This window comes from Ammospiza caudacuta, chromosome 21 (assembly GCF_027887145.1).
Source record: "Ammospiza caudacuta isolate bAmmCau1 chromosome 21, bAmmCau1.pri, whole genome shotgun sequence".
Taxonomy (NCBI): Eukaryota; Metazoa; Chordata; class Aves; order Passeriformes; family Passerellidae; genus Ammospiza; species Ammospiza caudacuta.
The window spans coordinates 5,618,854-5,645,389 of NC_080613.1; the positions used below are offsets into that span (position 1 = coordinate 5,618,854).

The following is a 26,536-nucleotide window of genomic DNA, read 5'->3' on the forward strand; positions in this document are numbered from 1 at the left end:
GTCTTATTTTTGCATTGATCACATGAGACTGGACGTTGCATTGTCTCTGATAACTGGATTGAATCCAAGCTGGACCACACACTTACAGAATGTTTTCCCTCACACGTTATTTGTGCACGTCTCAACCAGACATTGATCTTGTTCTGCCAAGTGTATTCTTAAGCATCAAAAAAAGCTGAATTTCACTACAGCAAATTCTGTGAGGAAAAGGAATCAGAGAATATAACAAGTCTTCCCAGAAGACAGTCTTTTTCTACACATCCAAAGAGCCGTTTGAATTTCAGATGAGCTGATAGAACATTTTTTTCTTAAATATTTCAAAAGCAAAGCATGTTAAAACAAATTCCATTACATTTTGTGGAATACCAGTTCCAACACCCTCTTATGTGAAATTGTTACAAGTTTCTCAAATGCAGTCTCTTAAAATGAGAGTACAGTGTATCTAAAGCACATATACATGCTGCTACCAAGGAAAAAAAAGCAGTGAAGTAGCAACTTTTTATACATGAACTTTACTAAGAATCTTGCTCTTTGAAATAGCCCCCAAATTAGCTTGCAATTAAGATTTGTTTTCAACTGAAAAGACTTACAAAACCACCCAAATATTTTAAAACCAACCCTTGGTCTTTTTATTCTGAGCTTGCATGGTATTTTCATGCAAACTGATGTACTGGAGATACAGTACTGCAATTACTACAAATTCTACAAATCGAGTGACTTTCCTTTTTGCAAAACATGAACATATACCTGTGTCTTCACACACAGCACATGACCCTACAGGAACTCAAGAGTCAGTGTGCAGTAGGAACTACCACAGGAAACACTTTACAGGTACTGAAATAGTGGGAACTACATGAACTGGTTCAGTCCACACAACCACAAGGCTGCACTGCACTACAGAAATACTGACAAAATGCCCCCAAAAAATGCCAAGAAACTACAGCAAGTTCTAAATAGGATATAAAAGCTGTTTCTTTCAGTGAAGACCAACCAGTCCCTTTGTGTACACATTTAGTTTTATTGTAACAAAGCAACTTGTACACTTTAACGTTTAAAACTGAGCATCTTTCTTTCCTTTCCAGTGAAAACAAAAAAAAAAAAAACAAAAAAAAAAAAAAAAAAAAAAAAAAAAAAAACCAAAAAGAAAAAAAGGAAAAAAAACACCAAAAAAAAAAACCCAAAACAAAAAAAATTAAAAATAAACAAGAACAAAATTACAATAGAGAATGTCAATTCCAAATAAGATCCTACAGGTTCTGCTGATTCTCCATCAAGTGGCAGGGCTCAAAGTCATCATTAGGAGAAGATTTTATTTTAAAAGTGTCATCTTAAACTGCAAGGATGTTTGTTAAACATCACAATTAAACATGCCAAAGGAGAAGAAGCCATGTTGTCAAAATGCCCACTTAACCCGCCCAAACTTCTGAAACCCACCCCGGCTGACCTTCTATAACCCCATTTTTATTTTTATTTTTTTGTCATTTTTTCTTTTTTTTTAAACAAGAGAAAGTAGACAGATACATGTTGGTAAATGCTAACTGTCCATATTCACATAGAGACACAGTGTAATCTCTGAGCCCAATATACAGAGAAAGAAGGAAAAAAGCTAGATTCTATGCACTACTACACAGGGGCCTAGCACTCTTCAGCTTCCAGCAGAGTGAAGGGAGCAGAAGGTTTTCTTTTTTCCCACAGAACATGGTGTGTTGAATTCATAAAGTTTTTGTTTTGAGACAGAAAGGGATAAAAATGAACTTGAAACAGAAACTGGTAGATTCTTTTCCACTGTATTCTGCTCAAGATATTTCCCCAAAAGAAATCGTGAACCATGGTGTAGAGGAGAAAAAGAGACCTCAAGAGAACAAGGCGACTGAGCACAAGAAAAAAAAGACAGCAACTTGCTCCCAGGGACTGGAGAAAAATTAAAAAGGTAAAAAGGGGGTTTGGAATCCATCAGTGTTCAATTAGTCATCTTCTCCTTCATCCTCCTGTTGAAAGATAAGCAAGAAATAAATAAATCTAATCACTAAACTTCAGATAGCAAATGCAGTGACCAGAACTTTTTACAGTGCTACTCATGGTGCTCTGTGATCATCTCTTCCCTCACTATAGGATGGTAACACTTGCCCTGGGTGCCCAGCTACTGAGCACAGAGAAATCACTCAGTCCCTGGGTGTCCCAGGAAAACACATCAGAGGTTTGAGAAACTGTGACTTAGAATCACTACAAGCACTGACAAGTTTAGCATGCAGAAAATGAAGGGGTCATCTTTTCTCCCTCACTAAAACTCATAAAAATCAAAATGCTGCACCTTTCACATGTCAAATTCTAGGTTATACAACACAGCCCAGCACAGCCCTCCTCTCCCTGCACGGGGTTTGTGCTGCTGGAAGTCAGACACACCACGCCCAGTTTCAAGAAACAAAGACATTCTAAACTAATTCCCAACACCCTGGATGCTGAATCTGAAATCCCACTTACTACTAAAGCAAAGTTTTAATTCCTGAACCCAACAGAAAGCGTTAGCTAGGCTGGCCATAAGCAGAAATGAACCAAGTGGGAAGGATGGCTGGATGTAACAACAAAAGCCTTTTATATGTAAAGCATTGCTAGAATGCTCAGTAATGAAGAAGGAATTTTGTCACATTCACATCCTAGTTCTCCTAGAGCACTTCCCTTACAAATTTACTGAAACTATCCACTTCCACTGTCTTTCATATACACAAACATAGTTATTGCTACCTGAAACCACTCAAGTTAATGCAGTCACAGTTCTCACACCTTGGGGTGCAGAAAAGAGCCAGTTCACCTTTGCCACAATTGGTATTCTTACAAGATCCCTCTCAAACACCACACAAATGGCATGAAGGGCAAGATTACTCACCTCTCCTTCCTCTCCCTCATCATCATCTTCATCCTCCTCCCCCTCATCTTCATCTCCTTCTTCATCAATATCCTCTAATCCTTCCTCCTCTTCATCATCATCGTCATCCTCCTCTCCCTCCCCTTCTTCATCATCCATATCAGGAACCTTAAAGACACATTTGCAACATCAATTCAGTGATGAAATTCACTTTTTCCCAGAGCTGCTGTGGGTGCAATGCCCTGCTCAGGGCTGTACCTACCAAGTAGTACTGTAGAGGGTTTGGCCAGATGTCATCCTTGATGACTTCTCCTAGCTCATCAGCCCCTGCATCAGAGTGGTCAGTGAACCAGGTGAAGAAGCTTTCTGGCTCTTCATGCTGCCTCTTCCTACTGGCTTTGTTCTGTGTCTGGCTTGAACGTTTTGTCAGGTCCTGAAAAGAAAGTTAAGAAGTTCCCTAAAGCTGTCTTTTTATGGCTTGTTTTTCCTATAAGCACCATGTAAAAAATGCACTTGTCTAAACAACCCCAAGAAGTCACTTTCCCCTCCCTCTTCAAGGGTAAGTCTGAAGCCCAAACAACTGACAGAAGATACTGCATTTCTCATAAACATGAGAGAACAGTAAACCCACTGGTTTCTTTCAGTGGCCTCCACTGGAACACTGAAACTCATATAATCTCACATTTCATTTACATTTCCCTATCTCAGGGAAACACAAGAATGACAAGTATTTAATGACACACTGAACTTACAAGGTCTCACAATGACTGAATGCCACTCAGAGTAGTTGTAATTGCAGCAACTACTACACAAAGCCAATTTAAGGAAGTCTCCACACCTCTAAGCTCTTTCAGCATTTGGATATAAAGACCTGCCTAGGCCTTTTTCCCACTCTGAAATCTTCAGGCCACTCTCTGAAGTAAGTGCAAAAAAACCCCACACAAACTGCTAAAGCACATGGTCACAAGAATCCATATAAGGTTTGTATCTATCACTTTACCCTAGAAAAGACGTAGTAAGTTTGTAGTAAGTTTGCAACAATCTTTTTGTAAAGTCTGAAATTAAATAAATTATTTATTTGACCATATGGTTACACCACACTTCCAGTGTTTCTTCTCCTGATAGAATGACAACATTTACAGGTCTGGACTGTTTAAGAACAAAGCAGAATTCACACTGATTTTGTGCTGTATTGCAAAGATCACATGACTGGTCTGTACAGGAATGCAATTTCTGATACAAGAGGAAATGTTCTAGTTCTCAATATGAAAAACATGAATTTTTTTCCTTGGTCTGAGAGTGACAAAACAAGCTGCAATTCAACTGCAAGCCTCAGCTCTACTTTTAAAACCTCAGTTCAAAATCTTCAGGATAACACTGAAGAATTTCTACAGAAATAAACTGCAGTAAATTAATGATTCTTGAACATTGCCTGGGTGACAGGTATGCCCACATTAGTATGGCTGTAAATTCTACAAAAGATGTGGCATCTGGAAATGAAGTCAAAGAAATAGATGAAAATATAAAACAAGATCACACACTGCTACCTGATCCCCCTAAACCTGTTGTCCTTGGAATTCTTCATTTAATAGTTATTGTAAGTAAACAATAAAACACAGTCTAGAGATCCTGGCCAAGGAAGAGATAAGCTAATGCACTTGGTAATGTTTTTACTTGGTCACACTTGTGAGAGCACACTTGTGCTCTCCCAGATGCAATCCTTACCTTTCCAGATTTCCATTTGATCTCAGTCGATTTTGAAGATGGGTCTCCACTTTCATTGAGGTGAAACTCTTTGGAGAGAACTTTATTTTCAAAGTAGGGATTCTCATCAAAATACTGCAGAGTGGAAAGCAAAGAGTTAGAACTCACAGAATGCAAACACACGTAAATCAAACCTGGCACTATATATGTAACTGTGGAGATTTAAGTTATAAACTACAACCCAACATGCAATTATATTTAAAAAAAACAACAGCAAAATCACAAGTGAATGAACCATTTAAAGTACTTACAAAATCTATTCTGTAACCTGATTTGATGTCTTCAAATTCTGTCACCTCAACTCTGGTCAAGTAATGCAGTGCTTCCTCATCTTCTTCTCCCAGCAGTGCAGATACTGAGAGAGAAAGAGGAATCCCACATTAACAAAGTCATGAAACAGGCAGGCAAAGCACAGCAAACTGACAGCCAGGAAGATCTAAAAAGCAACACATCTGTCCAAACCAACTCCTCATGGCTCCTTCTTTTCAAGTTACCAGCCAACGGCCTACCCACACATACCCACCCTTCCCTCTCAAACAGCTTTTCATACATGTAGTTTGCCCAATCTAAGCAGTCTACAAACTTGTTTTGTAGAAAGTTTACTGTCAGGAGTCCCAAGGAGCTCACTTCCCAGTAAAAAACACCCAAACAATCTGAGACAATTTTTGTTTGTTTGCTTGTTTTGCTTTAAGTTTCCAATGAACTGAATAAAGTGGGAAACTTGCCATTTAAAATGCAGAAAGAAATTTTAGGGTTGAAGTATTTAGTAAACAAGATGTTCCTTTGGCCAACCAGTGCAAGAAAGAAAAAGCTTAAAAAATTAAACCTAGGACAGAGGAAAAGTGTTGTATGCTTAGTAACAACCCCACAAGACCATCAGAGCTTTAAGGCACTCACATAACAATCAAGCAAACACTGAATTTACAGGGGAAAAAAAGAGGGCTGTTCAGAATGTACCTTGTGGGTGGTTGACAAATGTTGTTACCCAGAAATTTGGGATTTTGGCGATCAATTCTGACCTCTTCTGGAAGAATGGTTGGCGGAGTTTATTGTATTTCTGTTCTACTTTCAAAATTTCCTCACTGGCTTGTTCATTCAGTCTGTAGGAGAAAGAGCCATGTTAACCACAGGAGAGAACTGGGATTTAAGGACACATCAGAGCAGTTAACTAAAAGTTTGATAAGACCAGTCTGCCATATTCTGCAAATGAAGTGTCCCAAAAACCCCAGAAGCTCAGAGCTGTAACAACTGTTAAAAAACACTCTGCCAGAAGCAATCTCACTGGTCTGAATGAAACCTTCTAAACACAAAGCAGTGTTTTATCTTCAACATTTTGCCTGCATAAACTTGCATATGGGTAACACAGCCCTATCACCTGCCCCCTAAAACTTTTAGGCGGGCAAGGAAGCCACAGCAAAGAAATTCTGCACCCTGTGCAAGTAAAATTTGAAGATTTAAAACTGAGCTGCTGTAAAATGGCAAAGCCCTCACACTGCAACAGCTTCACACATTCACAGCCCCAACAGCCACCTGCAGTCCCTGTAGGACACCAGGCATGGAGAGAACATGCAGGCAGGGACTGACACAGAACCCACAGCCCCAAGAGTTTTGGCATATAAAATTAACACCTCAGAGACATTTTCTGCATAAGCACATGAATATTATAATAAAAATGTATAATAAAAGCTGACTTTTTCAGCCAAGTGTTTCGTTCTGCTTGCTAACAGGGAAATACTTTAGCCAAACAGCTTACACATTAACTTGAGAAGCCAGGGTGAAATACACTTCTATTATCAAAAATACCACAATTAATTAAAATTTTTAAACTCAAGTTCTACCTCTTTAATTATACACAATTAGGCAAGAAACCAGGACACTTCTTTGTTATTTTAATGTCTCTAATCAAGTCAGAACACAGGTATATCTTGGCAGAGTTCAAAGACAGTGAGCACTACTGAGTGCTCACTTTATACTAAACACTTTCACTTTTGTCAGCTACATTTCAATTTCTGCTAAAACATTTTAAAAGTTAGATAACGTTTACCTGTCTATTTCATTCTGTACTTCATCAATGTGTTCAATTGCTTCCTGTTGCTCTTTTTCTGAAAAACAGATGAAAATGTGTCAATAATCCCTTCATTCACAAGCCTGACAAGTCACCTGGGGTTTCTCTTTGAGAAACTCTCCAGTGACCTACTGTAGAAGTTCTCGGGTATTTCTATTAAATGTCACAAGAGATACAAGGCCTGAAAGCACCAGCTTTACAGGGTGTGCGGCAGCTGAAGTGCAGCAAAGTTTGATAAAACAGCCCTTAAACTGAGTTCACCCTTAGAAACCACAGCTCACATCCCGCTACACTGTTTTACAAGCCAACTTAAATTACAAGCCAATAAAATTTTAATTAAAAAGTTGTAAGCCACAGTTGCTACGACCAACACATCTGAAGAAACGCGAAGTAATTTACAGAGCACTGGAATATCAATAGAAATAGCCTATCTGGCTACACATCACCTTCCAAAAACCGAAAAGAACGTTCAAAAATCCGGTTACAAATAAAGCGACGCGAAAGCCGCCGTTGGCAGGAATTTTCTAAAGGGCACTTCCCCCGGACCAAGTTTGGCCGAGGCCGGGCTTACGGAGCGCTGTTTACCCACCGCGCGGGAGATGAATGAGCGGCAGCGGGAAGCGGCCGGAGCGGAGCAGCGCCCGGTGCGCGTCCCGCCCGGCCCGGCCCGCGCTCGGGGACAGCTCAGCCTCTCCCGGCGCGGGGGACGCACGTGGGGAACGCGCCGGGGCCGGGGGCAGCCCCGACCTTTAAAAGCCGAGATCGCACGTGGGGCCGGCGCGGGCGGCCCCGGCACCGCGTGTCTCCGCCGCTCCATCCCCGCGCGGCCCGGCAGCACCACGCGGCCGCGGCCGGCGCGGGAGGCGGCGGCGCATCATGGCGGCGGCGGCGGAGCACAATGAGGCTCCGCGGATGCTGCTCCGGGAGGGGCGGCGGGGGGGTCCCGCTGCTCCGCCGAGCCGCAGCGCCCCCCGCCCGGCCCCGCGGGGAGGGAAGCCGGGCCGGCAGCGCAGACAAAAGGGCGCTAACATGGCCTCCTCCCGCCGCCGCCGGGCCTGCACATCCGCCCGGCCGGGCCCGCGCTCCGCCCGCCCCCGGCGCGGCCGCGGCCCGTGCGGCGGGGGAAAATGGCGGTCGGCGCGAGGCGGAGGCCGCGCCGGCTGCCGCCATTCCCGTCCCGCCCCCGGCGCGGCCTCACCTGAGGTCTCGTCGGCCCCATCGTGGTTGGAGTTCAGCTCCTTCTTACTGACTTTGGCCGCCGGCGCCGACATGTTGGTGGCTGCGGAGCGCGGAGGGCGGGAGGGAGGGGGGGGGGGCTGCAACGGGGCTGCGCGGGGGGGGGGGGGGGCCGGGCACTGACTCCTCCTGCTGGTGCTGCTGCTGCTGCTGCCGCCGCCACTCAGGTCCCTCCGCCGCCGGGGCGCTCCCGCCTCCTCCGCGCGGTCCTGCCGGATACCGGGGCGGCAACGGCGCCTCTCACTCCCCTCGCGCTCCCTCGCCCAGAGCCGCCACCGCCACCTCCTCCTCTGCTGCTGGCGAGGGGCGGGCACGCGGCGCGCATGCGCGGCCCCCCCCCCCTCCGCCCGGCCGGGCCACGGCGGCCGCACCGCGCGTGCGCACCGAGCCCCCCGCCCCGGGCGCGCTGTGCCGCGGGCGGTACGATGCGCAGGCGCACTGCTCGCCGCACACACACACACGCCGGGGAGGTCCCGCGTGCGCAGCCGTGGAGAGGCCGCGCCCCCCGACCGCCCCGAGCTGGGCGCTCATTGGTCGGAGAGCGTTGGGGGGCGGGGCCGCGGCGCGGAGACACAGAGGATGGCGCGCGCGGGAGGGCGGGGGTGCGCGCGGTGTGTGTAGGAGAATTGGCGGCGCATGCGCGCGCTGCACGTGCCCGCGAGCCCTCGCTATGGCGGGGGGCGCGAGGCCCCGTGAGGTCCGCCCCGTCCCCTCACGGCCCGCGCGGGCACCGAGCCCTTGGTGCGGCCGGGATGGGGCCCGGTCCCTCCCTCAACCGGGGGACATCGCGGGGCAGGAATGGATTTCGGGACCCCCGACCCCCAAAGGGTGCTTAGAATGCTGCCGTCCCGCTCCGTGTGGTGTTCCCTTGGTTGTGGGCTCAGCGCTTCCCTCTGGCAGTGAGGTCGCTTTTCCAACCTGCCGCGCTCTGGGGATGTGGCATCCCCGTCTCCCTGTGCTGCCTGCCTTACCTGGAACATGGGCACAACCATGGAATCACCAAGGTTGGAATAGACCTTCCAGAACATCATGTCTAATGTTCACCCATTACAACCACTGTAACCCCCAAACCCCTAAAGCACATCACCCAGAACCAGATCCACACACCTGAATACCTCCAGGGATGGTGACTCTACCTATCCCAAAGCATGACCACCCTGGCAGGGAAAAATCTCTCTCAAATACCTCATCAGAATCTCCCATCTCCCCTCAAGGCCTCTCACTGCAAGCAAGGCAGAATTGACCGGCCCCCATCCCTCCTTTCAGGTGGTTGTGAGAGCAATGAGGTGCCCCGAGCCTCCTCGAGACTAAACAAACCCATATAAATAACTTGGGACATTCTGTGTTGAAGGCACAGAGCCTTGTCAGTCACATCCAGCTCAGTTACTGGGGAGCTCAACTCCAGAAGGTCACAGAGCTGCCTGCCAGCACACCTGCCACTGCACCGAGAGCAGGCAGACTTTAAATAACCCTTTTTGTCCATTTCCTGTCCACCTGTCGTGGAAGGGCTCAGTGCAGCTCCACAGCTACAGCTCACCCGTGTTTGCTCTTAAAGGAATAGCCAAGTCACTCTTTTCTATCAAAAGCAGCAGCATATCATTCACAGATGAGTGTCAGGATACAGGCCGGGTTAAGAAACAAGTACAGTTGTGATGAAGTAGGAATTTTCTGTCTGTATTTGCTTCCCCAGCTATACAACATTAGCACAGTCTTCCTGCTCGTTTCCTGTTTTGCCTCTTCATGTTGTTCTTTCACTGGACCTACTCAATGTGGCCAAATTAGTTCCTGCCTCCTCAGAAGTCCTGACTATACTTTTCTGAATCCTGCTCCCACCTGTTGCTTCCAAATCCCCATTGTTTTCTTCTTTTGTATTCCCAGCTGTCACTTCCCACCAGCTATGTCCTCGCTTCCACTGCCACCCACAAGGGCTGTGGCATCCGCAGGGTTTGTGTTGTGCTTCCCCGTGCAAACAGCAGGAGAGAGGAGCTGCCATCCCTTACTTCTCTGGTTTCACATTCAGCAATTGTATCCACTGGACATAAAAGGTGGGCAAAGCATCACAACTTTATAAATGCAAGATTATGAAGTCCTCCCCAAGGGGAGGATGTCTCAAGGCCTTCCTGAAGCCCATCACAGCAAGATGACTCTTTCTTTATTCTGTCTGCATCTCCCAAGATTGATTAATATGGATATCTTCCAATTCAGACAAGGTAAACTCATGTGTGCAGCTTGATTTTCTTTCTTCTGTTTAGTTTCGGTCTCTTGACTATGCAGTTGTATCTGCTGTAGTTTTTTTCCTCTTTTTTCATCTGTAATTTACTATATTGTTTTTCTCTAGATTAGTCTTTGAAGGTGTATAATTTGAAATACAGGTGGCAAGTTTGAAAGCTAATTCCAAGCAGGAACAAGTGGCACCTGTCAGTTCCCTACTAGAACCCCTTGTTTAGTCTATAAATTACCAGGTATTCCTGAAGTACACAATTGTAGTAATACTCTGATGTATCTAAAACCAAGTAATCATGAATTTCAACTGCTGTACTGTTAAAAAACATTTCCAAGATCTGTTTTTACTACCTTAAAATTAGCTATTATCAACAAAAAAGGGTATATTGATTATATATAAAAAGAATATGAATACATGTAAGTATTAAAAGAATGTTAATTTAATATCCCTGAAACAGTAACAAAATAACCCCCAAAAATGTAGAGGGTTTATTGATAAATACTCAGTTAACTTCCTTCAAATCTTTCTAATATTTTCATGACCTGTAGCTAACCTCTAAGGCAGTTTAAGTCCTTGAATAACTGTTAAGGGTTTAAATGTACAGTGATAATTGCACATTTTCCTCAAAAATTGACTAAACAGACTCAGTTTCCTTTTTTTGTAAAGGAAATTTCGTATTTGCTCTCTAAAGTTCAGATCTCCAGTATTTCTCTCATTGGTTAGATATGTTAATACAAGACAGAGACATAATTGATAATCAGGTGTACTTTCTGGTCTGTCAAGTCGGCTGTAAATTGTAAACTTGAACCCCAGTTTAGCAAATGAAATCAGAATAATGTGCTAAAATCCTCTCCAATATAATGCAGTGCTGTGTGAAAAAAGAAGAGTGAATCTCCCCCTAAGTATTTCTGCAAGGCAAAATGGGCATATATACAATCATGCAAGTAAGTCAATGTAATTAATAGCAACTCATGGTTTCACAGCCTTCCATCCCAAAGAATTGGAAATTACTGTAGAGAAATACAAAACAAGGATCATTTTACCATCGCTGAGACTGTTTAACAACTGTCCCTCTATGCTGGGAGCCTGGTTTTCCACTGAGAGTTTGCAGGCTCGGGCTCTGTATTAAGAACAAAGATTTCCCCTTGGAGTGCAAGACAAGTTTTTAGAGCATATGAAAGCTTGCAAGTTACTGAGTACACCTGTGAGTTGAAGGCACATTTCAGGAACACACAAGCTTGTACTTGATAGCAAAGCCTGACTGGCACTTGAGGGCTTGCTGGGAGCCACAGGGCTGCTTTGCTGTGTGTGATCAGTCTGACAGCCCCCAGGAGCTGCTGGGCCCCCCCAGCTCTGCACACACAGCTTGGCACACACAAATACCAGCTCCAACTGTTTGTTCATCTCCACTAGTCACAGACCTTCCCGGTCAAGAATTCATGTTAGAACTGAAGGGTGAGATAATGACAGAGGAATCTTCCACATGTCCTCACAGTTGTTGCAGTTTAAACCTTTGGATGAAAATATTTTGGGGCTGATAATTGCCTTGAAGCAGGACAGCAGTTCAGTAACACAGACAACAGGCAGTGACTAATAATATGTCACTGAATAAATCAAGTTATCATATTTGTATTAGTTTTTATTTTTATGAAATATCCATTAGACATTGCTAAACCTGACTTTTATTTTTTCTACACCACATCTCTAACTTACCAGAGCACCTGCTTGTACTCCATGAAGAGATGTATAGTTACATAACACCTGTGCTTGTTCCCAGACACTAGAGGCAAAGAGACAGTCAAAATACTCTTTAAAATATTAAATTGAAAGTCAATGGAGCCTTAGACGTTTCTGAACATGAGGCATAAGCTTTTCAGACATGTTGAGGACGAGATAAAACTGTACCTTGTGCTTCTGCAAGGAGATATAAAGAAGATTCTCTCCATCTTCTCCACTCATAGGGAAATTAAAAGGGAGACAACATTTCTACAGAGTCAATGTATAAATTTTTGCTTTCCAGGATTTTAACTCTGGCAAATTCTTAAAACTCTTATTTACCATCTCCTCAGTCCTACAGCAGGAAAATTCATGCTGAATCCTAGGCTAAGTTGACTATCAATTCTAGATTTGGTCCCCTGGGAATAGCACTAGAGGCAAAAATTTTACACTCAGTGTGTTTCATCCATTGTCTTGTTACCAAGTGGCAGCAGTTTTTGTGGGAATCATTAAAAACTCCCCTTGTTATGTAGAGCACTATTGATATTTGAACTCTCAGGGAGCGTAACCTCTGTCTCTGTCTCTATCCAAAAAGTATCAGATAAAAATAAACACACACAACATTGCTCAGCAAAGAACAAGTGCATTAATTACAATTCATTAGTCTGAGTTACTCAAACATTTACGGTGTGTATTGAGTCCCGTGTAGGAGTATGGTGACAGGAAAGGTGAGACAAAAGACAGGAGAAATGTAGGAATCTGTCATATACAGTTTTTGTTATAATAATACATTGTGCACATTATTCTTTTCATCTGAGAATGTCAAAGCTCATTTTAAAAATTTGGTTAAATGCAAAAAGCTCTGTGAGGAAAGTAATTCTTTTACTGGTAGGTGAACTGAATGCCAGAGTCATTCAGAGTTATTGCTCATTAGAGCCAGAGATGGAACTCAGGAACAGAACTGGTCTCCAACTTCAGCTACATAAAATGCTGCATGAGTTGCCAACTATGATCTGTGAGTGGAATTTGGTTAATTGTGTCAGTCTGTAGGAACAGTTATTATTTTTTGGTATTACAATAGCTCTGAGAGTCCTGCAACTGTAATCCCTGCATGTGAGGTTCTACCTGCACACACAGGGGTTCTGGCTTGGAAGAAAGTAAAGTCTTTCAGGACATGGTTTGACAAATGAATTTTTGGTAGAAGCTCCTACTTAGGCATTCGCCACCACACATTCCTCCCCTCTTCCCCTTTACATTGTTCCTGCATTGTGCCAGTGATTTTCTTTTTGTGTGTGTTTAATTGAATCTGAATCTGATTTCAATTAGAAATAGTCCCCACAACCCTTTTTTTTTAAACTCAGACTAGTACTCTGATCTGGTTCCCTGGTGCAGATGCAGGAACAATGTTACAAGAGAGTCTCTTGAAGACAGGAATGAAAGAGTGAGGAACACACAGCACAAATTCAACTTAGCAGAGGTGTTTGTCAAACTGTGCCCTTAACTGAGCCCAACCATAACAAGGTTCTAACTGCAACTGGTGTGAAAAAACAGCAAATTAGGTTTGTAAGTTTTTTTTAAATTAACACAAGTAGAATATATCAGTAAACAAAAGAGCAGCTCTGCCACCTCAGGTGATACTGCAAAAACTTTCAGAGTGGAAATTGAGGTCATTGACAAAACATCTTCCTTTCCCCTTTGGAGTCAAAACTAATGTCTCTCAGAAACACACAAAGGAAATAACCTTTAAACTCCATGTTTGTTTTTGCAGTGGTATGACTGGAAAATAATTTCATCTGCCTTTGTAAAGGGGGGGTGGGGTGGTATAAAACGAAGTGGAGACCATTTCCCTCCCACCACAGCCGTACATCTATTATCTGACTCACCACTTCTGGGACTCCTTCTGGCAGCTCTGGTTTTATTGCACTGAAAACTCAAGCCTATGAAAATATTCCCTATTTTCAGGTTTACTTTGCTCACTGCTTTGTTCAGGTCAGTATTCCTTCCTTTAGGGGTCTGGAACTCGACATTCAGCAAGGGTTGGATGTTGCTGTTTTTAAGCTTTGTGAGAAGGACCAGCTCACTGGAAGGAAGGGGGGAGGGAAAGGAAGGGGGAGGAGAGTCCATATCTGAAGAGAGACTCCAGACTGGAGAAATTTTACTGACATCCATTCAGTTTCCAGCGGGGTCTCCTTCAAGGGCTTTTACTGAGCTCCGAAAGCCCCTGCAATTCACAGCAGCATTTACATGCAACGTTTCCCTCTGGGAGCTAAGGTATAACTGTACTCCTGGATAATAATCACAAAGAATACCACCAGACTCCCATTGAAATGTCAACCAGCCACTACCGTTGTAGAGAGTAACAAAGAGATGCTAATATAATTAATTATGAAGCCTCAGTACCCTCATTAACACATCTTTAGTGCCTAGATCTTTCAAAATCAGCTGTATAAAGTGACTGTCAGAGTTAATTCCTTATAAATTGCCTCCTGTCACATGCCAGCACTGCAGCAAGATCTCTCAGGCCTTGATGTTAAGAAATCTGTGTTTTTTTAAAAGTTCTGATGCAGTTTTATTGGTGTTATTAAAGGTGTAAGCTGTTGCATAAGCAGTTTGTCAGGCTAGAGTAGAGAAAAATAAAAATGCCTTTAGTCAGCCCAGCTTACACAGTTGGTGGCATAAATAGGAAAAGTTTCAGTCAATTAAATGGAAAATTAAGGACAAAAGAAAAGAACAGGAATGAAAGGTGTCACATAATTTGGCATTTAAATGTTTCCGGACCTTTTTTTTTAAATTTGAGGACTGCAGCCAGTTTATAGCTCTCCCTCCTACTGCTGCCTTTATGACAGCATTCCAGCTCCAGGCCTCATTCCAGAGCATCCTCCTTCCCCTCCTCTCCCGCTCACAAATATATATTTCAATAGGCTTAGGCTACATGGAGTTCCAAAACCAGCATGTAATTGGTGCAATTGTCTTTTACACTTCTCCAGAGAGAGCCACATTCATGCTGCTTAAGCCCTGTTTTGTCATGTTTTCCCTTTTTTTTTTTTTTTTTCCAAGCTGGACTGGGATCAGTACTTGTGTTGGGAACCCTACATATATACTGAAAAAAGAAGTTAGAGAAACAAGCTGTATGGGTGGTTCATTCTGTTATTTCTCAGAACCAGACTGTCACTCTGCTACAAGATAAAGGGAGACAATAAAAAGAAAGTGATCATTACAAATCACTTGGCATTTTCTGTGAGCAGTTAAAACACTTGCACTGACATATCCAGTTTGTCTATACAAGATACTCTGCCTCCCTTCATCTTCCATGTGCTTTTGAGAAGGTGATAATTCTGCAGTGCATAACTTTGTTAAGTTATCTCTCTGTGCTTGTATAATACGTTCCAGGATTCTTTGTAATCTCTGTTATACTTGGGATAAAAAAAAAAAAATCAAATGAGATATTTTTATTTGCCATTTAAGAAGTGGCTTTCACACTAAGTGCTTTTGCTGGTCTTGCTAATCTGGCAATATGCAAACTCTCTAAATGGAGGTGAAATTTATATCAGTAAAAGGAGTCCTTGCAAATCTGTCTTTCCTGCTGCATTAGCTAACATGGTAGGAACATTATTTCATTCTCCACTCTTAAATTACATATCCATACCCCAGTAAAACTAAGATGTATTACTGAACATTTGGTGTTCATAGAAATAATATCTCAGAAATTAAAGTGGCATGCTTGAAATTAAATAAATAGAGATTTCTGAAGAGCCACCCAGAACCACCATGCAAATTCTGCTGGTACCAAGTGGAATGTAACAACTTATTCTGAATGTCCTGTTTTGAAACCACACTTTTGCCAAGGAGAGCCAGTTCTGTTTAGAGGATTAATATCTGTCCACATTACTTTCTAATATAGCCACTGGCTTCAAACATAGCAGTTAAAATCCCAACAACTGTTTGAGATACTACAGATGCAATATGAGTTGATTAAGTGATGTACAGAACAGATAACTAATTTTTAGTCATGCATGGTTACTGAATATGGGATTAATTTAAGAGATCTCTGTTTTCTTTCATGCTGTCAGCACTGCAAAGGGTCAGGTACCTTTGAGGAGTGGCACAGCAGATTGTACCTTCATTTCTGTGAGGAGATGCTGGACATGCTGCTACGAACCCAGCAGGAACTAGAGGCTGCTGAGACCAAAAGGAGAGAGCCACTGCCAGTCACCTTGTTGACAGCAGCAATCCCCTGCCCAAGGCAGAGACTCACAGCTGCCACTGAGCTCAGAGCACCATGGCAGCCAGGACTGAGGATCCTGAGCCTTTCACAGATGCCTCTTTGGACAATCCATGGCACTCGGCCCCGTGCCAGCTCTGCTTGCCATTCCAGCCCTGCTGGCAGTGCCTTTGTGCCCCTGTGGCTGTAACTTGCTGCCACCTGCCACAGAGCTTCCCCCCGCTCCTTCCTGGGCTGCTTACACTTGACTAAAATCTTTGTCTTGTTATTAATCATGAAGGAATGAATAGGGGATAAACAATACATGTACAGGGCAAGAAACCACAGCCATATTTATAAGGAACCCCCAACTAATTCTGCAAAGCACAGTAGGTCATGATTTTAATGGAGATGGATTCTTTTGGTAATGTATCATGTCTTTTGGTATAACAGGACTTCAGAAGCAAGCTGATGTTTTCTGCTAACAAGGAAAAATAGGTTTTCAATGCAAAAAGGGCACAGCATTTGCAGGGACATTTAGGAGAGGGGACAGGGAAAAGGAGGTCACAAATTAGAGAAAATGCATGAGCCTGTTACAAATGGCACTGGAGAAGAAATAACTGGGGGATTCACACAGCTTGAGGTAACACAGAGTCCACACAAGGACCTGAACCCTCCTCAAGCTACTGAGCAGCTAGTGGGGTACATGGACATGGGTTCAACACTGACAGTTGTGGGGACCTCACTTCCCTCAAGATTTGGTGAATTTTAAAATCATCAATTTCTAACAAAAAAGAAACATGGGAGTAACTGATCAGATATTATCCATACTCAAATAACAAGCAAAAAATGTCAGCAAAAAGCCACTTCAAACTCCAGGTTACATCCTTTGGTTAATGCAAAGGCAATAGCTCAGTACCCAGGCCTCAGGCAGACCACATCTGTCCCCTCGGGCTGTTCAGCAGTGCAGGGGTAGGATGGGAACTGTCAGGGAACAGCACTAGGTCTTGCTGGTTATGGAAGCTGGAGAAACAAGTGGGTTCTGGAGTGAAAATTCTTTGAAACAAACCCTTGCTGTAGGTTGAAGAGTTTTGTTTGTTGGCTGTTTGCTATGAATAAACGAGAATACTGAATAAACAAGAATACTTATGAAGTTCTGTTCCCCTGAACAGTCATCAAGCACCAAAGGCTTCGATCCCGTGTCAAGCCACTCCCTGCCAGAACAAGTCCAAGAACTCCCTCATGGCCGAATTTATCTGTGCTTGTTGTTTTATTTGTCTTCAGTGCATCTGTTTGGGGTGGAAGGAATGGAGGGGAAGGTGTAAAAGGAAAAGGCTCAGTTACGACTCTCCATTTTCGGGTACAATCTCCTGTTTCGCCTGTCTGGAGCCTCAACAGAACTGAATAGTTGCATTTATCACAAATCGAGGGCAGCGACTGCACCCACTAGTGGGGGAATTTTTACCGAGACGCAGCTCCGAGTATTTCTTTTGCTCAGGTCACAGCGATCACACGCTAGCGTGCAGCTTTTTTCTGATTTTTCTCCCCCTCGCTTTCGTTTTTGTTTTCGCTTTACCTCAATCTTCTCTTGTTTTTTTTTGATGCTGATTTGCTCCATTATGTAAAAGTGAAAACTTCCTACACTTTGTCTCATGAAACTGGGAGGAAAAAGCACAGATCAGCCCAGTAAAAGCAGCCACTTAAAAGAGACTGGGTAGCCTCAGGCAAGTAACAGCCCTCCCCCACTCATCCCCGATTTTGCCTTGTTTCTGATGATGTGAAGACAAAAACATCCATATATCTGATACTGCCAGGCCAGGGAAAAAAAGCAACGTACGATTTCTTGAAATACCTTTGATATATTGAAACCCCAGAGAAATTGGAATAAAGGATAAAAGTGCAGTTACTTACAACAGTCCTTGTCTGGAGCTGTTTGCTCCTTTCTCATCCTCAGGGAAGAAAAAGCCCGGACATGCACCACGATACAGGGAACATGTTCTACATTTGCAGTAACTTTGCATACTACTGGCTAAAAAATGGATTTATTTCTGTTTCACATACCTAAATTCCAGTTTTCTTATCTCTTTGCCATCTCAAAAACTCGCAAACTTTTCTCCTTAAGTCCCCTCTGACAAGTTATTTAAAGTTTTTAAATTGCAGTCTGTGCTTAGCATTTTGACGATGATGCAGCCTGTATATTAATTCACACTCATAATATTTACTCCTCTACTAAAGAGTAATATGCCTTGGCAGTTCTAATCATAGCAATTAAAGATAATTTATTGATGACTGAAGATGATCTATTTATAGAGGATAAGTATTAAGACCCTCTTAAGAAAACTATTCTGCTATTGGGTTCAAATATTTAGTATCAGATGAAAAGCTGCCCCATGCAATGACCCAAAGCCAGGAGCCTGCCTGCAGAAGTGAGCTGGGAAAGTGCTCAGTTACATCCAAGATGGTCTCTGCCTGCCATTGCTCGTGCTTCCACACGAACCAGCTGCTGTTGGAGATACCAAGCTTGAACTTTGGAAATTCAGATTAACTCCTGTGCTGATGAGACAGACATGACAGGGCTAAAAGGGCTATCACTCCAGCCCAAGAGTGTTTATGCTTTTATGTTCTTGTCTCTTCTCTGGGGTATCGTGATGGTCCACTCCAGCCAGGATTTGAAATTCTAGAGATTCAGTTCCATTGAGACTTTTTGCTTTTGAAGGAGGTGCCACTGAACCTCCTTCTGCTCCAATTTCACTGTCTGTAAATTGACTGTAAGAGTTCTTTACCATTCGTTTTAGGGACTCTTACTTCACTGTTAATTGTGTAGTACTTTAAATTCCTCAGCAGAATCATTGCACTCAGCTGTGATATAAATGGACTCACACGTGCTCAAGAGGTGAAAGCACTACAATCGTTCTGCTGAGCTCCTGCTCTGTATCCTGCAGCCTTGATTCCTCCACACAGGCCAGACTCCTTCCCAGCAACAGCCGGAATAACTCCACTGAAGTTGGTGCATCTGTGCCCGCTTATGCCAGCACTAAATTTAGCCTGTGCATTCATCATCAAGTTGTTCCAATGAGTTAGTTAGAAAAAATCTCCAAGCAGAGTCACTCCTGTTAGGAATAACCACTTAAATAAGCTCCAGCACCAGTCCGTGTCCCTGCGGACAGGAGCAGCACGGGTTATCCGGGTGCAGGGGCCGGTGCCCGGGTACCGGAGCAGCCCCGCGGGCGCGCAGCCAGCCCGGCCACACAGCAACTCAGCCTGGGCACCAACTACCCTCACTCCCCCATCAAAACCAACCACGGCAGCGAGCAGAGCAACGAGCCAGAGCACACCCCGGGCACTAAGTGTGCCTTGAGCCGGCCCCATTCCCGGGCCACCACACAGTGACAGCCAGTGGAGCTTCCCTCTCAAGCGGGCCCAGTCCCCGCTCTCCACCTCGCTCGGCTTTGTCGCCCCCTCCCCGCCGCCATCTTAACTCCTGGCACCCCGCGCCCTTCGCCTGCGCTGCCACCCGTGCCCGCGGCGGGACCAGCGGGGCCCCAGCGCAGCTACGGCGGGAGCGACCGAAGGGGAAGAAGCAGCCTCAGCCAAACCCAAGGATCTAACAGAGGTGCCGGGATAGGCCGCACCGCTCTCCCGCACGGAGCCACCGCCCGCCCAGCCCCGCCGCCCCGCACCCTTCCCCAACATGGCCCCGCCCGGCTCACTTTACCGCTCGCAGGCCGGCGGGCTCGGCGCTCGGGTGACGTCACCGCGCGCCCGTTTCCATGGGAACCGGAGGCGCGGGCGGCGGGAGCGCCACGGGCCGGGACTGCCGGGACTGACCCCCGATCCCCCAGGGACCTCTCCGGCCCCGGCATGTTCACGGACAGGACGGCACCCGGTGCCGACGTGCAGTCGCTGTGGAGGAGCGCCCGGAGCGCGCGCTGCGAGGCGGTGAGAGACCCCCGGGGCGGCGCCGCTCCCGCCCTTGTACCGCCGGGCCGGGCAGGGGGCGGCTGTCAAGGCTGCGCCTTCCCCGGACCTTCAGTGATCGTGCCCCGACTCGCCCCATCCCTGTTCGTCCGCACCCCCCCCGCAGGTCCCGGGGCTCCAGCGCGGCCCGGGACCGAGCGCTCCCGCTCCGGTAGTTGTTGGCACCGGGCGGGGCCGGGGCGGCGGGGCCTGTGCCCGCCCGCCGGCTCTGTCCCCACAGCGTTGTGCTGATTTAGCCCCGGTGTGCGGGGCCGAGCGGCTGCCGCCCCGCAGTTTGAGAGCTGACAATGCTGCGCTGTCACCGTGTGCGCTGCTCGCTCCGCGCTCTGGAGCTCGCTGCCTTTTCGCCTTCTCCCGTCCTTCCCATTCCATGCTTTAGAGCAGTGCCCGGGTCTGGCATTCGGGCATCTCTGCCCCCGATCAGATTATGGGAAGGTCACAAACACATCACCGACACCTGGGCAGGTACGGAGGTACCTTGTGTACCAAAGGGGCTGGAATGTCTCTGTGAAACGGCAGGAAGGGGAAGGTGCTTTGAATGCCTTGTGCAACACTTGTTTTTCTGCTTAGACTATAGACTGTCTGTCTTCTTTCACTAGAAAACTTGCCAGACTGGGAAAATTTCAACAGCAGAAGCTGCAGCACAGTCTCATACAGCCCGAGATGCTGCAGTGCAGACAGAACAGAGCAAAGATGCTGTCCAAGACTTTCAGCAAGAAGTCCAAGTAGATTATATTGGGCTTCTGTCATTCCTTCAGAGAGTGGAGGATGCTGTTATCAAAGAACTAAATAAAAACTGGAAAAGTCATGCCTTTGATGGCTTTGAAGTGAACTGGACAGATCAGGATGAAACAGTAAGTGACAGACTTCAGGTCATTGTCCAAGCAGAGTTCAGTTACTCTTAAGTTGTTAGTCCTTATTGCTGTGATTGTTCTTACCAGGTTCTAATAATTAAACATTACCAGTTGGGCTGCCTTGGGGTTTTTACAGCTTTCTCCTTGCTTGTTAAAACTGTTCTTCCTGCTGGTGACTGAGCTGTTGCAGCAGTGAGAGGAGGAAGCCTGCAGTTGGTGTAGGCTTTTCTTCAGCCCCTTCAGAGCACTGCAGCCTAGCAGGGATCTAGGAACAGTTGCAGTCAGTGAGTTGGCAGCTCTGCCTGCTTAGGTTTGTTTAGTGCATGGTGCTCAGGAATGGAAGCAATTTGTATCAGTACATGTTGGGACTGGCATTTTCAAACTGTTACTTGTGAAGCTCAGTGAGTGCCAAACTCACACCTGTAAATTCTTAGGCACAGCCTTCCAGAGCTGTGCACTCTCTGAGAGGTTGTTTGAGTGACAGTTGTGTTGTGGGTTTGTTTCTCAACAGGAATTCAACAACCTTTTCACATAAATACTTGGACTGAGGAAAACCCACCCTGTGACCCCACAATCACACCAGGGGTGGGCACAGATCTCATTTCTCTCTGTTCAGAGATTGTTGCCTCAGTGTTTGGATTTGATCTCTTCCAGGTGTTGTGTTTGCATACATTGTCATACCCAGAGGCTCAGGATCAGAACCTGCAGGTCACTGGTGTGTCATGGAATGCCACAGGATCTGTCATTGCATGTTCCTACGGTCGGTGAGTGTGAGGGATTTGGGAGTGCAGCTGAGGCTCATGTGGTGGCTCAGGCTGACCTGAGGTCTAGATATGTTTGCTTTCTCTGTAGTAATAAACTGACATATATATATCTATATCCACTCCTTATGCAAGTTAAATTATTAATTTTCAAAGTAACAAAATCTCAGGCAAGTCCTGAATTAATCTTTTATTTCTTCTGCCTTCCCCCCACCCTGAAAATGGATACATGATCTTACTGATTTGTTTCTAGGTAGGTTCTGTTTGAAAGATGTAAAGAGCAGATGCATTTGCAAATATCTGTAGGTGAGGTTTGGGAGAATGCACTTTATCTTCACTGTGATCATGATGTTTAATGTGGTCTCTGAGCACCCTGGATGAACCTGGCACCTGTTCATGCATGTGCTTGGTGCCATGGACATGTTATAACATGTTGAAGGATTTCTGAAATAAGGGTCTCACAAATTATTTATCTAATCCATTGATGTCTGTAGTAGCTCCCTCTTCCTTGGACCTGCTTCTACCCTGATTTTTTTTTTTTTTTATGCTGCCCACTCCTTACATTAAAAGCCCCAGCAAAAAGGGTTTCCATGAGAGAATGCATAGGGAAGAGTAAAACAGGGCAAACCTGTATGTTAGTTGCTCCTTCTGTTCTCTCAGTCTACAACGGTTTGCAGATGAGGATGTGGTTTTTGTGTCTGTGGGTACCCTCAGCAGAATTCCTTCCATGAACTTTCCATATGCACCCTTTTGATTGTTCCCATTATTTGAATGGTGAGTAGGTCTTGGAATAGGGAAATTGTACCCAAAATTTACTGGCTGCACTTTGAGGTAAGCACAGACATGTTCCCTGTCACATCCTGGATAAACCAGCCCCCAGAGAAGTTCCATCCCCTCAGGATTCCTTCATGATGGGACCCAAAGCAGCACATTGAGGTGTCCATGGGGAATCTCAGAGCTCTGCTGGACTGGAATCCTCTGGAACACACAAAGCAAGATGCAGCTTTTTTGTTTTTCAGGTTGGACGATGGGGACTGGAGCACAGAGAAATCCTATGTTTGTACCTGGAATCTGGACAGAAGAGGGTTGAATCCACAGCACCCTGACCTGGTGGTGGATGTTCCCAGTTCTGTCATGTGCCTGGCTTTCCATCCCTCCCAGCCATCACTGATAGCTGGTGGGTTGTTCTTACCTCAGACCATGCTTAAACATACCCTTTCCTCCTGCAACCTGGATCCTTTGGTTTTTCTCTCTGAGTCCAGCCTCAGATCTCCTGTAAAGGAGCAGCATTGCAGCTCCTCAAACTGAGGAACTAATGCCCACCAACACAGATAAGTGCACTGTAACATCTGAACTGGGACTTGCTGCTTCTTCAGTGACACCTGCCTTTATATCCCCTCCTCAGAGAGAGGTGACAGAAGGAAATCCAGCTCTGCCTGTAAGGGAATAAACTTATTTCAGCAGAGCAATATTCTCTTACACCAGAACTGGCTGTGCCCTGCACAGAACTGGCCAACCTTTAAAGCTGGTGGGTCTGTTTCCACCATTGCTCCATTTGTACATTTGTTCTGAGCTGTCAGACCTCGGATGTTTTGTATTTGTCCTTTCAGGTGGCCTGTTCAGTGGAGAGTTGGTGGTGTGGGACACCAGCAGGACAGAAGACCCTGTGATCTGGAGGACAGGGATGACAGATGACACCCACACTGACCCAGTCTATCAGGTAACAGAGAGCACTGACAGCACACAGGGCTGGGGCAGGTGAGAGTTGCACTGTTTTGTGTCATCCCTTTGGTTCCCATCAACAGCCAGGCAGTTCACAGACATTTCAGCAGTTATATTCTTTTTTGGTTGGCTATTTTCCCCCAAATCTAGTTCCGGAACAGCCAGCCTGTATAAAATAACTTCACTGTCCAGGATAAATGAAAAGCAGGATGATTCCCAAACTATAATTGTTTATTAAGGGAGATGCAACCAGTGATACTTGGAGTGGTTTAAAAACACAAATGGGAAAGTGTCCATGATCCTTGGAAGCTTAAAGCCACATGCTTTAAGGGAATTTACAAGCATGTCATCCAGTCTGGCTTCCTAAGGGTTTTGCCCTTCTGGGGCCTTGTGACTCTGGACATCCTGTGTATTTTTCTCATCTGCTGCTTAGGAAAATACTGTTGTTTAGAGCTGGGTGAAAGTGCCATAAATGCCTATGCCAAAAGTGAGGGCAGGTGAACCATAGAAACTGCAATGGAGATTCAGCCCTGAACACTGGATGTGTTTCAGTCTGTGCCAGCTCCCAGCAGAAGCTCGTTTGGTACCAGGCTGGTGCCTGGCTGTGCTCTTGTGCCACCACAGGCTGCATGGGCTGGGCAGTTGTGACAGTCCCCGTTGTCCTGAGCTCTTGGCATTTGGAACAGGTTCACTGGTTACCTGACACCAGGCACAGAAACCACGCCCGGCTGATGAGTGTGGGGACAGATGGGAAGATCCTCGTGTGGAGGGAGGAGCGGGACGGGCGGCTGGCCTTGGCTGAAGGATTTGCCATCGTGGCTCAGCAGATCCCTCGCAGCACTCGGCTGAAGAAGGTGAGTTCAGCAGCTCAAAGAGTGCCCTTTGCATAAAAACACTCAGTCCTGGAGCCCAAGTGTCAGAGGAAAAGCCCCTTCTGAACAAGCACACCCTTGATCCACAGCTCCTTTGCCATACAGAAATCTTTCTTAGAAGACTGACAACAGCTGAGGCTTTGCCATGCTCTAAAGAGAAGTTACCAGGATGGAGAACTTGCTTGTAATGTTAATTCATGTGAACCCATTTGTAGGAAGGATTCAGTACTACAAACACGGAGCTGTCACAAGCTGTGCTGTGAACAGCCCGCTGGGCCCCCAGCAGGCCCTGCCCGCCTGTGCCTCTCTGGGGAGCTCCAGCTCACACCAGCTCTGTCTCTCTCTGCCCAGGTGGCCTGGGGACAGGCAGCCGTGGGGGTGACCTCGCTGTCCTTCTCACCCTTCCATGCCGGTGTGTTCGTTGTGGGTGTGGAGGGCGGGTACTGCCTGCGGTGCTCCACCTCGGCGCAGGGCCCGGCCCTCCCGCGGCCGCGCGGCTCCGTTCCCCTCAGGGCGCCGGCAGAGCTCGCCTTCTCCCCTCACGCTGGGCCCGTGTACTCCGTGAGCTGCTCGCCCTTCCACAGGCAAGTGCTGCATGTGGGACACGATCACTGCCTGGCTCTAAACACAAAATAGCCCCTGGGGTGTGTTAGAAGTTCCAAAAAAGGGTCACCTAGTAGAGAAAAAACATCCCTTGGCTCTGGTGAAGCTGCCTACTGGACTGTCCTCCATGTGGGTGCATGAGCAACACTAGCACCTTCCTTAGATCATCCTCTCTGTTACAATTAATACTCAATCTAAAGCCAAGGAGATGAAAAAGTCCTTCACTTGGGCAGATCACTAATTATCTTACTGAAGATTTTTCTGCCATCAGTAGCTGCCAGAATTTAAATGAGAAGCTCCCATCTCTGCCAGCAATTCACCCACCATCCGTGGAGGCCCCAAGCCTGTTTGTGTGAAACATGCTGACAGCCCAGGTTTGCATTTGATTTGCATGAGACAAGCCCAGCTCGAACAATGCCCAGCTCTAGATCAGCAGTTCTCAGGCAGCCCTGGGCCACAACCCATCGACGGTCAATACAAGCCCTCATTAAGCTTAATTGAGGGCAGTAACAAACAGCCCACAGCACAGGCTGGCAATTGCTGCTTTAGGAGACACGGACCTTTACAAAGCAGGAATATTGTCCGAGGTCATGCTCCTTGACTGATTTCTGTTCTTTGTCGTTAGCAATAAAACAAAACGAGCTGTTTCTTGCTTCCTCTCTCCCCCAGGAACCTCTTTCTGAGCTGTGGGACCGACGGACAAGTTCACTTGCACTCAATGTTGCAGACACAGCCCCTCTTTGCTCTACAGTTATCAAAGAAATACCTGTTCTGTGTATGCTGGTCTCCAGTTCGACCACTGGTTTTTGCAGCTGCATCTGGGGAAGGCAAGTAACTACAGGTGCCTTCTCTTGAACATAAAATTAAGAGTGTTCTGGGTATTAGTTAGTCAGGTCGATTGTACTGATTAGCAGATCCCACAAGCACAGAGCAGTGGCCACTCTTTTCACTGTGTAATTAGTACAAAGGAGTGATTTCTAACTTTAACAAGGTGAACCAGCAGTTACTTTTCACTTCTGATGGTACCTTTAAATCTGTTGCCACAGTCATTCACAGGAATACAGCACAGCAAGATCACTGAGGCTAAATCTATCTCCAGTTTGTTTTTGACATCTACTTCCAGAACTAATGGCTTAAAATGAAAACTTTTTCCTTAGAAAATTGCCCAAACATATTTGAGTTAAAGAATGGAGATTTCACAGAATTTGGCAAGCTGGTTTCAGGTTTCTGACAGTAGAACAAATCCATGCTGCCTTGCAGTAATGTCAGCTGTCTATCACAGCCTAGACACCCATGAGCAGGGGAAACAGGTTAAAAATAACTCTGAGTGCCAGACTAAGCAGATACTCACCTGCTGTTAGATAAGATGTCTGTTGCCATGAAACTGCAATGAATGTCTGTGTCTGCAGGAGAGGTGCACCTGTTTGACCTGGGGAGGAGCACGCAGAAGCCCACCGTGTCCCTGAAGCAGTCCGTGAGTGACTGCCCCGTGTATTGTTTGGAATTCAACACCAAGCACACGCGGCTCCTGGCAGCAGGGGATGCTGCTGGGACAGTCAAAGTCTGGCAGCTGAGCTCCGACTTCACTGAGCAGGGACCAAGGGAAATGAGTCACCTGGAGCAGCTGGCAAATGAGATCATGGACTGAGGGAGCAGCACAACAGCTGTGTGAAGCTT

The 26,536-nt window shown here is 45.9% G+C and overlaps 2 protein-coding genes across 2 annotated transcripts; one reads left to right on the plus strand and one right to left on the minus strand.

Moving 5' to 3' along the window:
* Nucleotides 1-1,458: 1,458 nt before the first annotated feature.
* On the minus strand, nt 1,459-8,052 carry SET (SET nuclear proto-oncogene). Its single transcript, XM_058818275.1, has 8 exons — nt 7,891-8,052; nt 6,672-6,729; nt 5,585-5,727; nt 4,879-4,982; nt 4,589-4,702; nt 3,126-3,296; nt 2,885-3,031; nt 1,459-1,988 (listed from the first exon to the last, which is right to left on the minus strand). The coding sequence occupies exons 1-8, from the start codon at nt 7,961-7,963 to the stop codon at nt 1,965-1,967; spliced, it is 834 nt and encodes a 277-aa protein (XP_058674258.1). The 5' UTR covers nt 7,964-8,052; the 3' UTR covers nt 1,459-1,964.
* Nucleotides 8,053-8,564: 512 nt separating this feature from the next.
* On the plus strand, nt 8,565-26,533 carry DYNC2I2 (dynein 2 intermediate chain 2). Its single transcript, XM_058818504.1, is given in 13 exon segments — nt 8,565-8,620; nt 9,794-9,973; nt 13,261-13,309; nt 19,695-19,908; nt 19,911-20,008; nt 20,647-20,901; nt 21,556-21,665; nt 22,682-22,839; nt 23,273-23,382; nt 24,071-24,238; nt 24,608-24,840; nt 25,529-25,686; nt 26,269-26,533. Coding segments are annotated over 13 exon segments (2,028 nt in total). The 3' UTR covers nt 26,508-26,533.
* Nucleotides 26,534-26,536: the final 3 nt, after the last annotated feature.

Bases quoted from the DNA above. Each gene is read 5' to 3' on its own strand.
- SET (XM_058818275.1), bottom strand. From the start codon at position 7,963: ATGTCGGCGCCGGCGGCCAAAGTCAGTAAGAAGGAGCTGAACTCCAAC. The intron at 5,728-6,671 runs GTAAACGTTATC...TTTCTCCTACAG, and splicing joins GTACAGAATGAAATAGACAG to ACTGAATGAACAAGCCAGTG. The intron at 4,983-5,584 runs GTACATTCTGAA...TTTCTCTCTCAG, and splicing joins ATTTGTCAACCACCCACAAG to TATCTGCACTGCTGGGAGAA.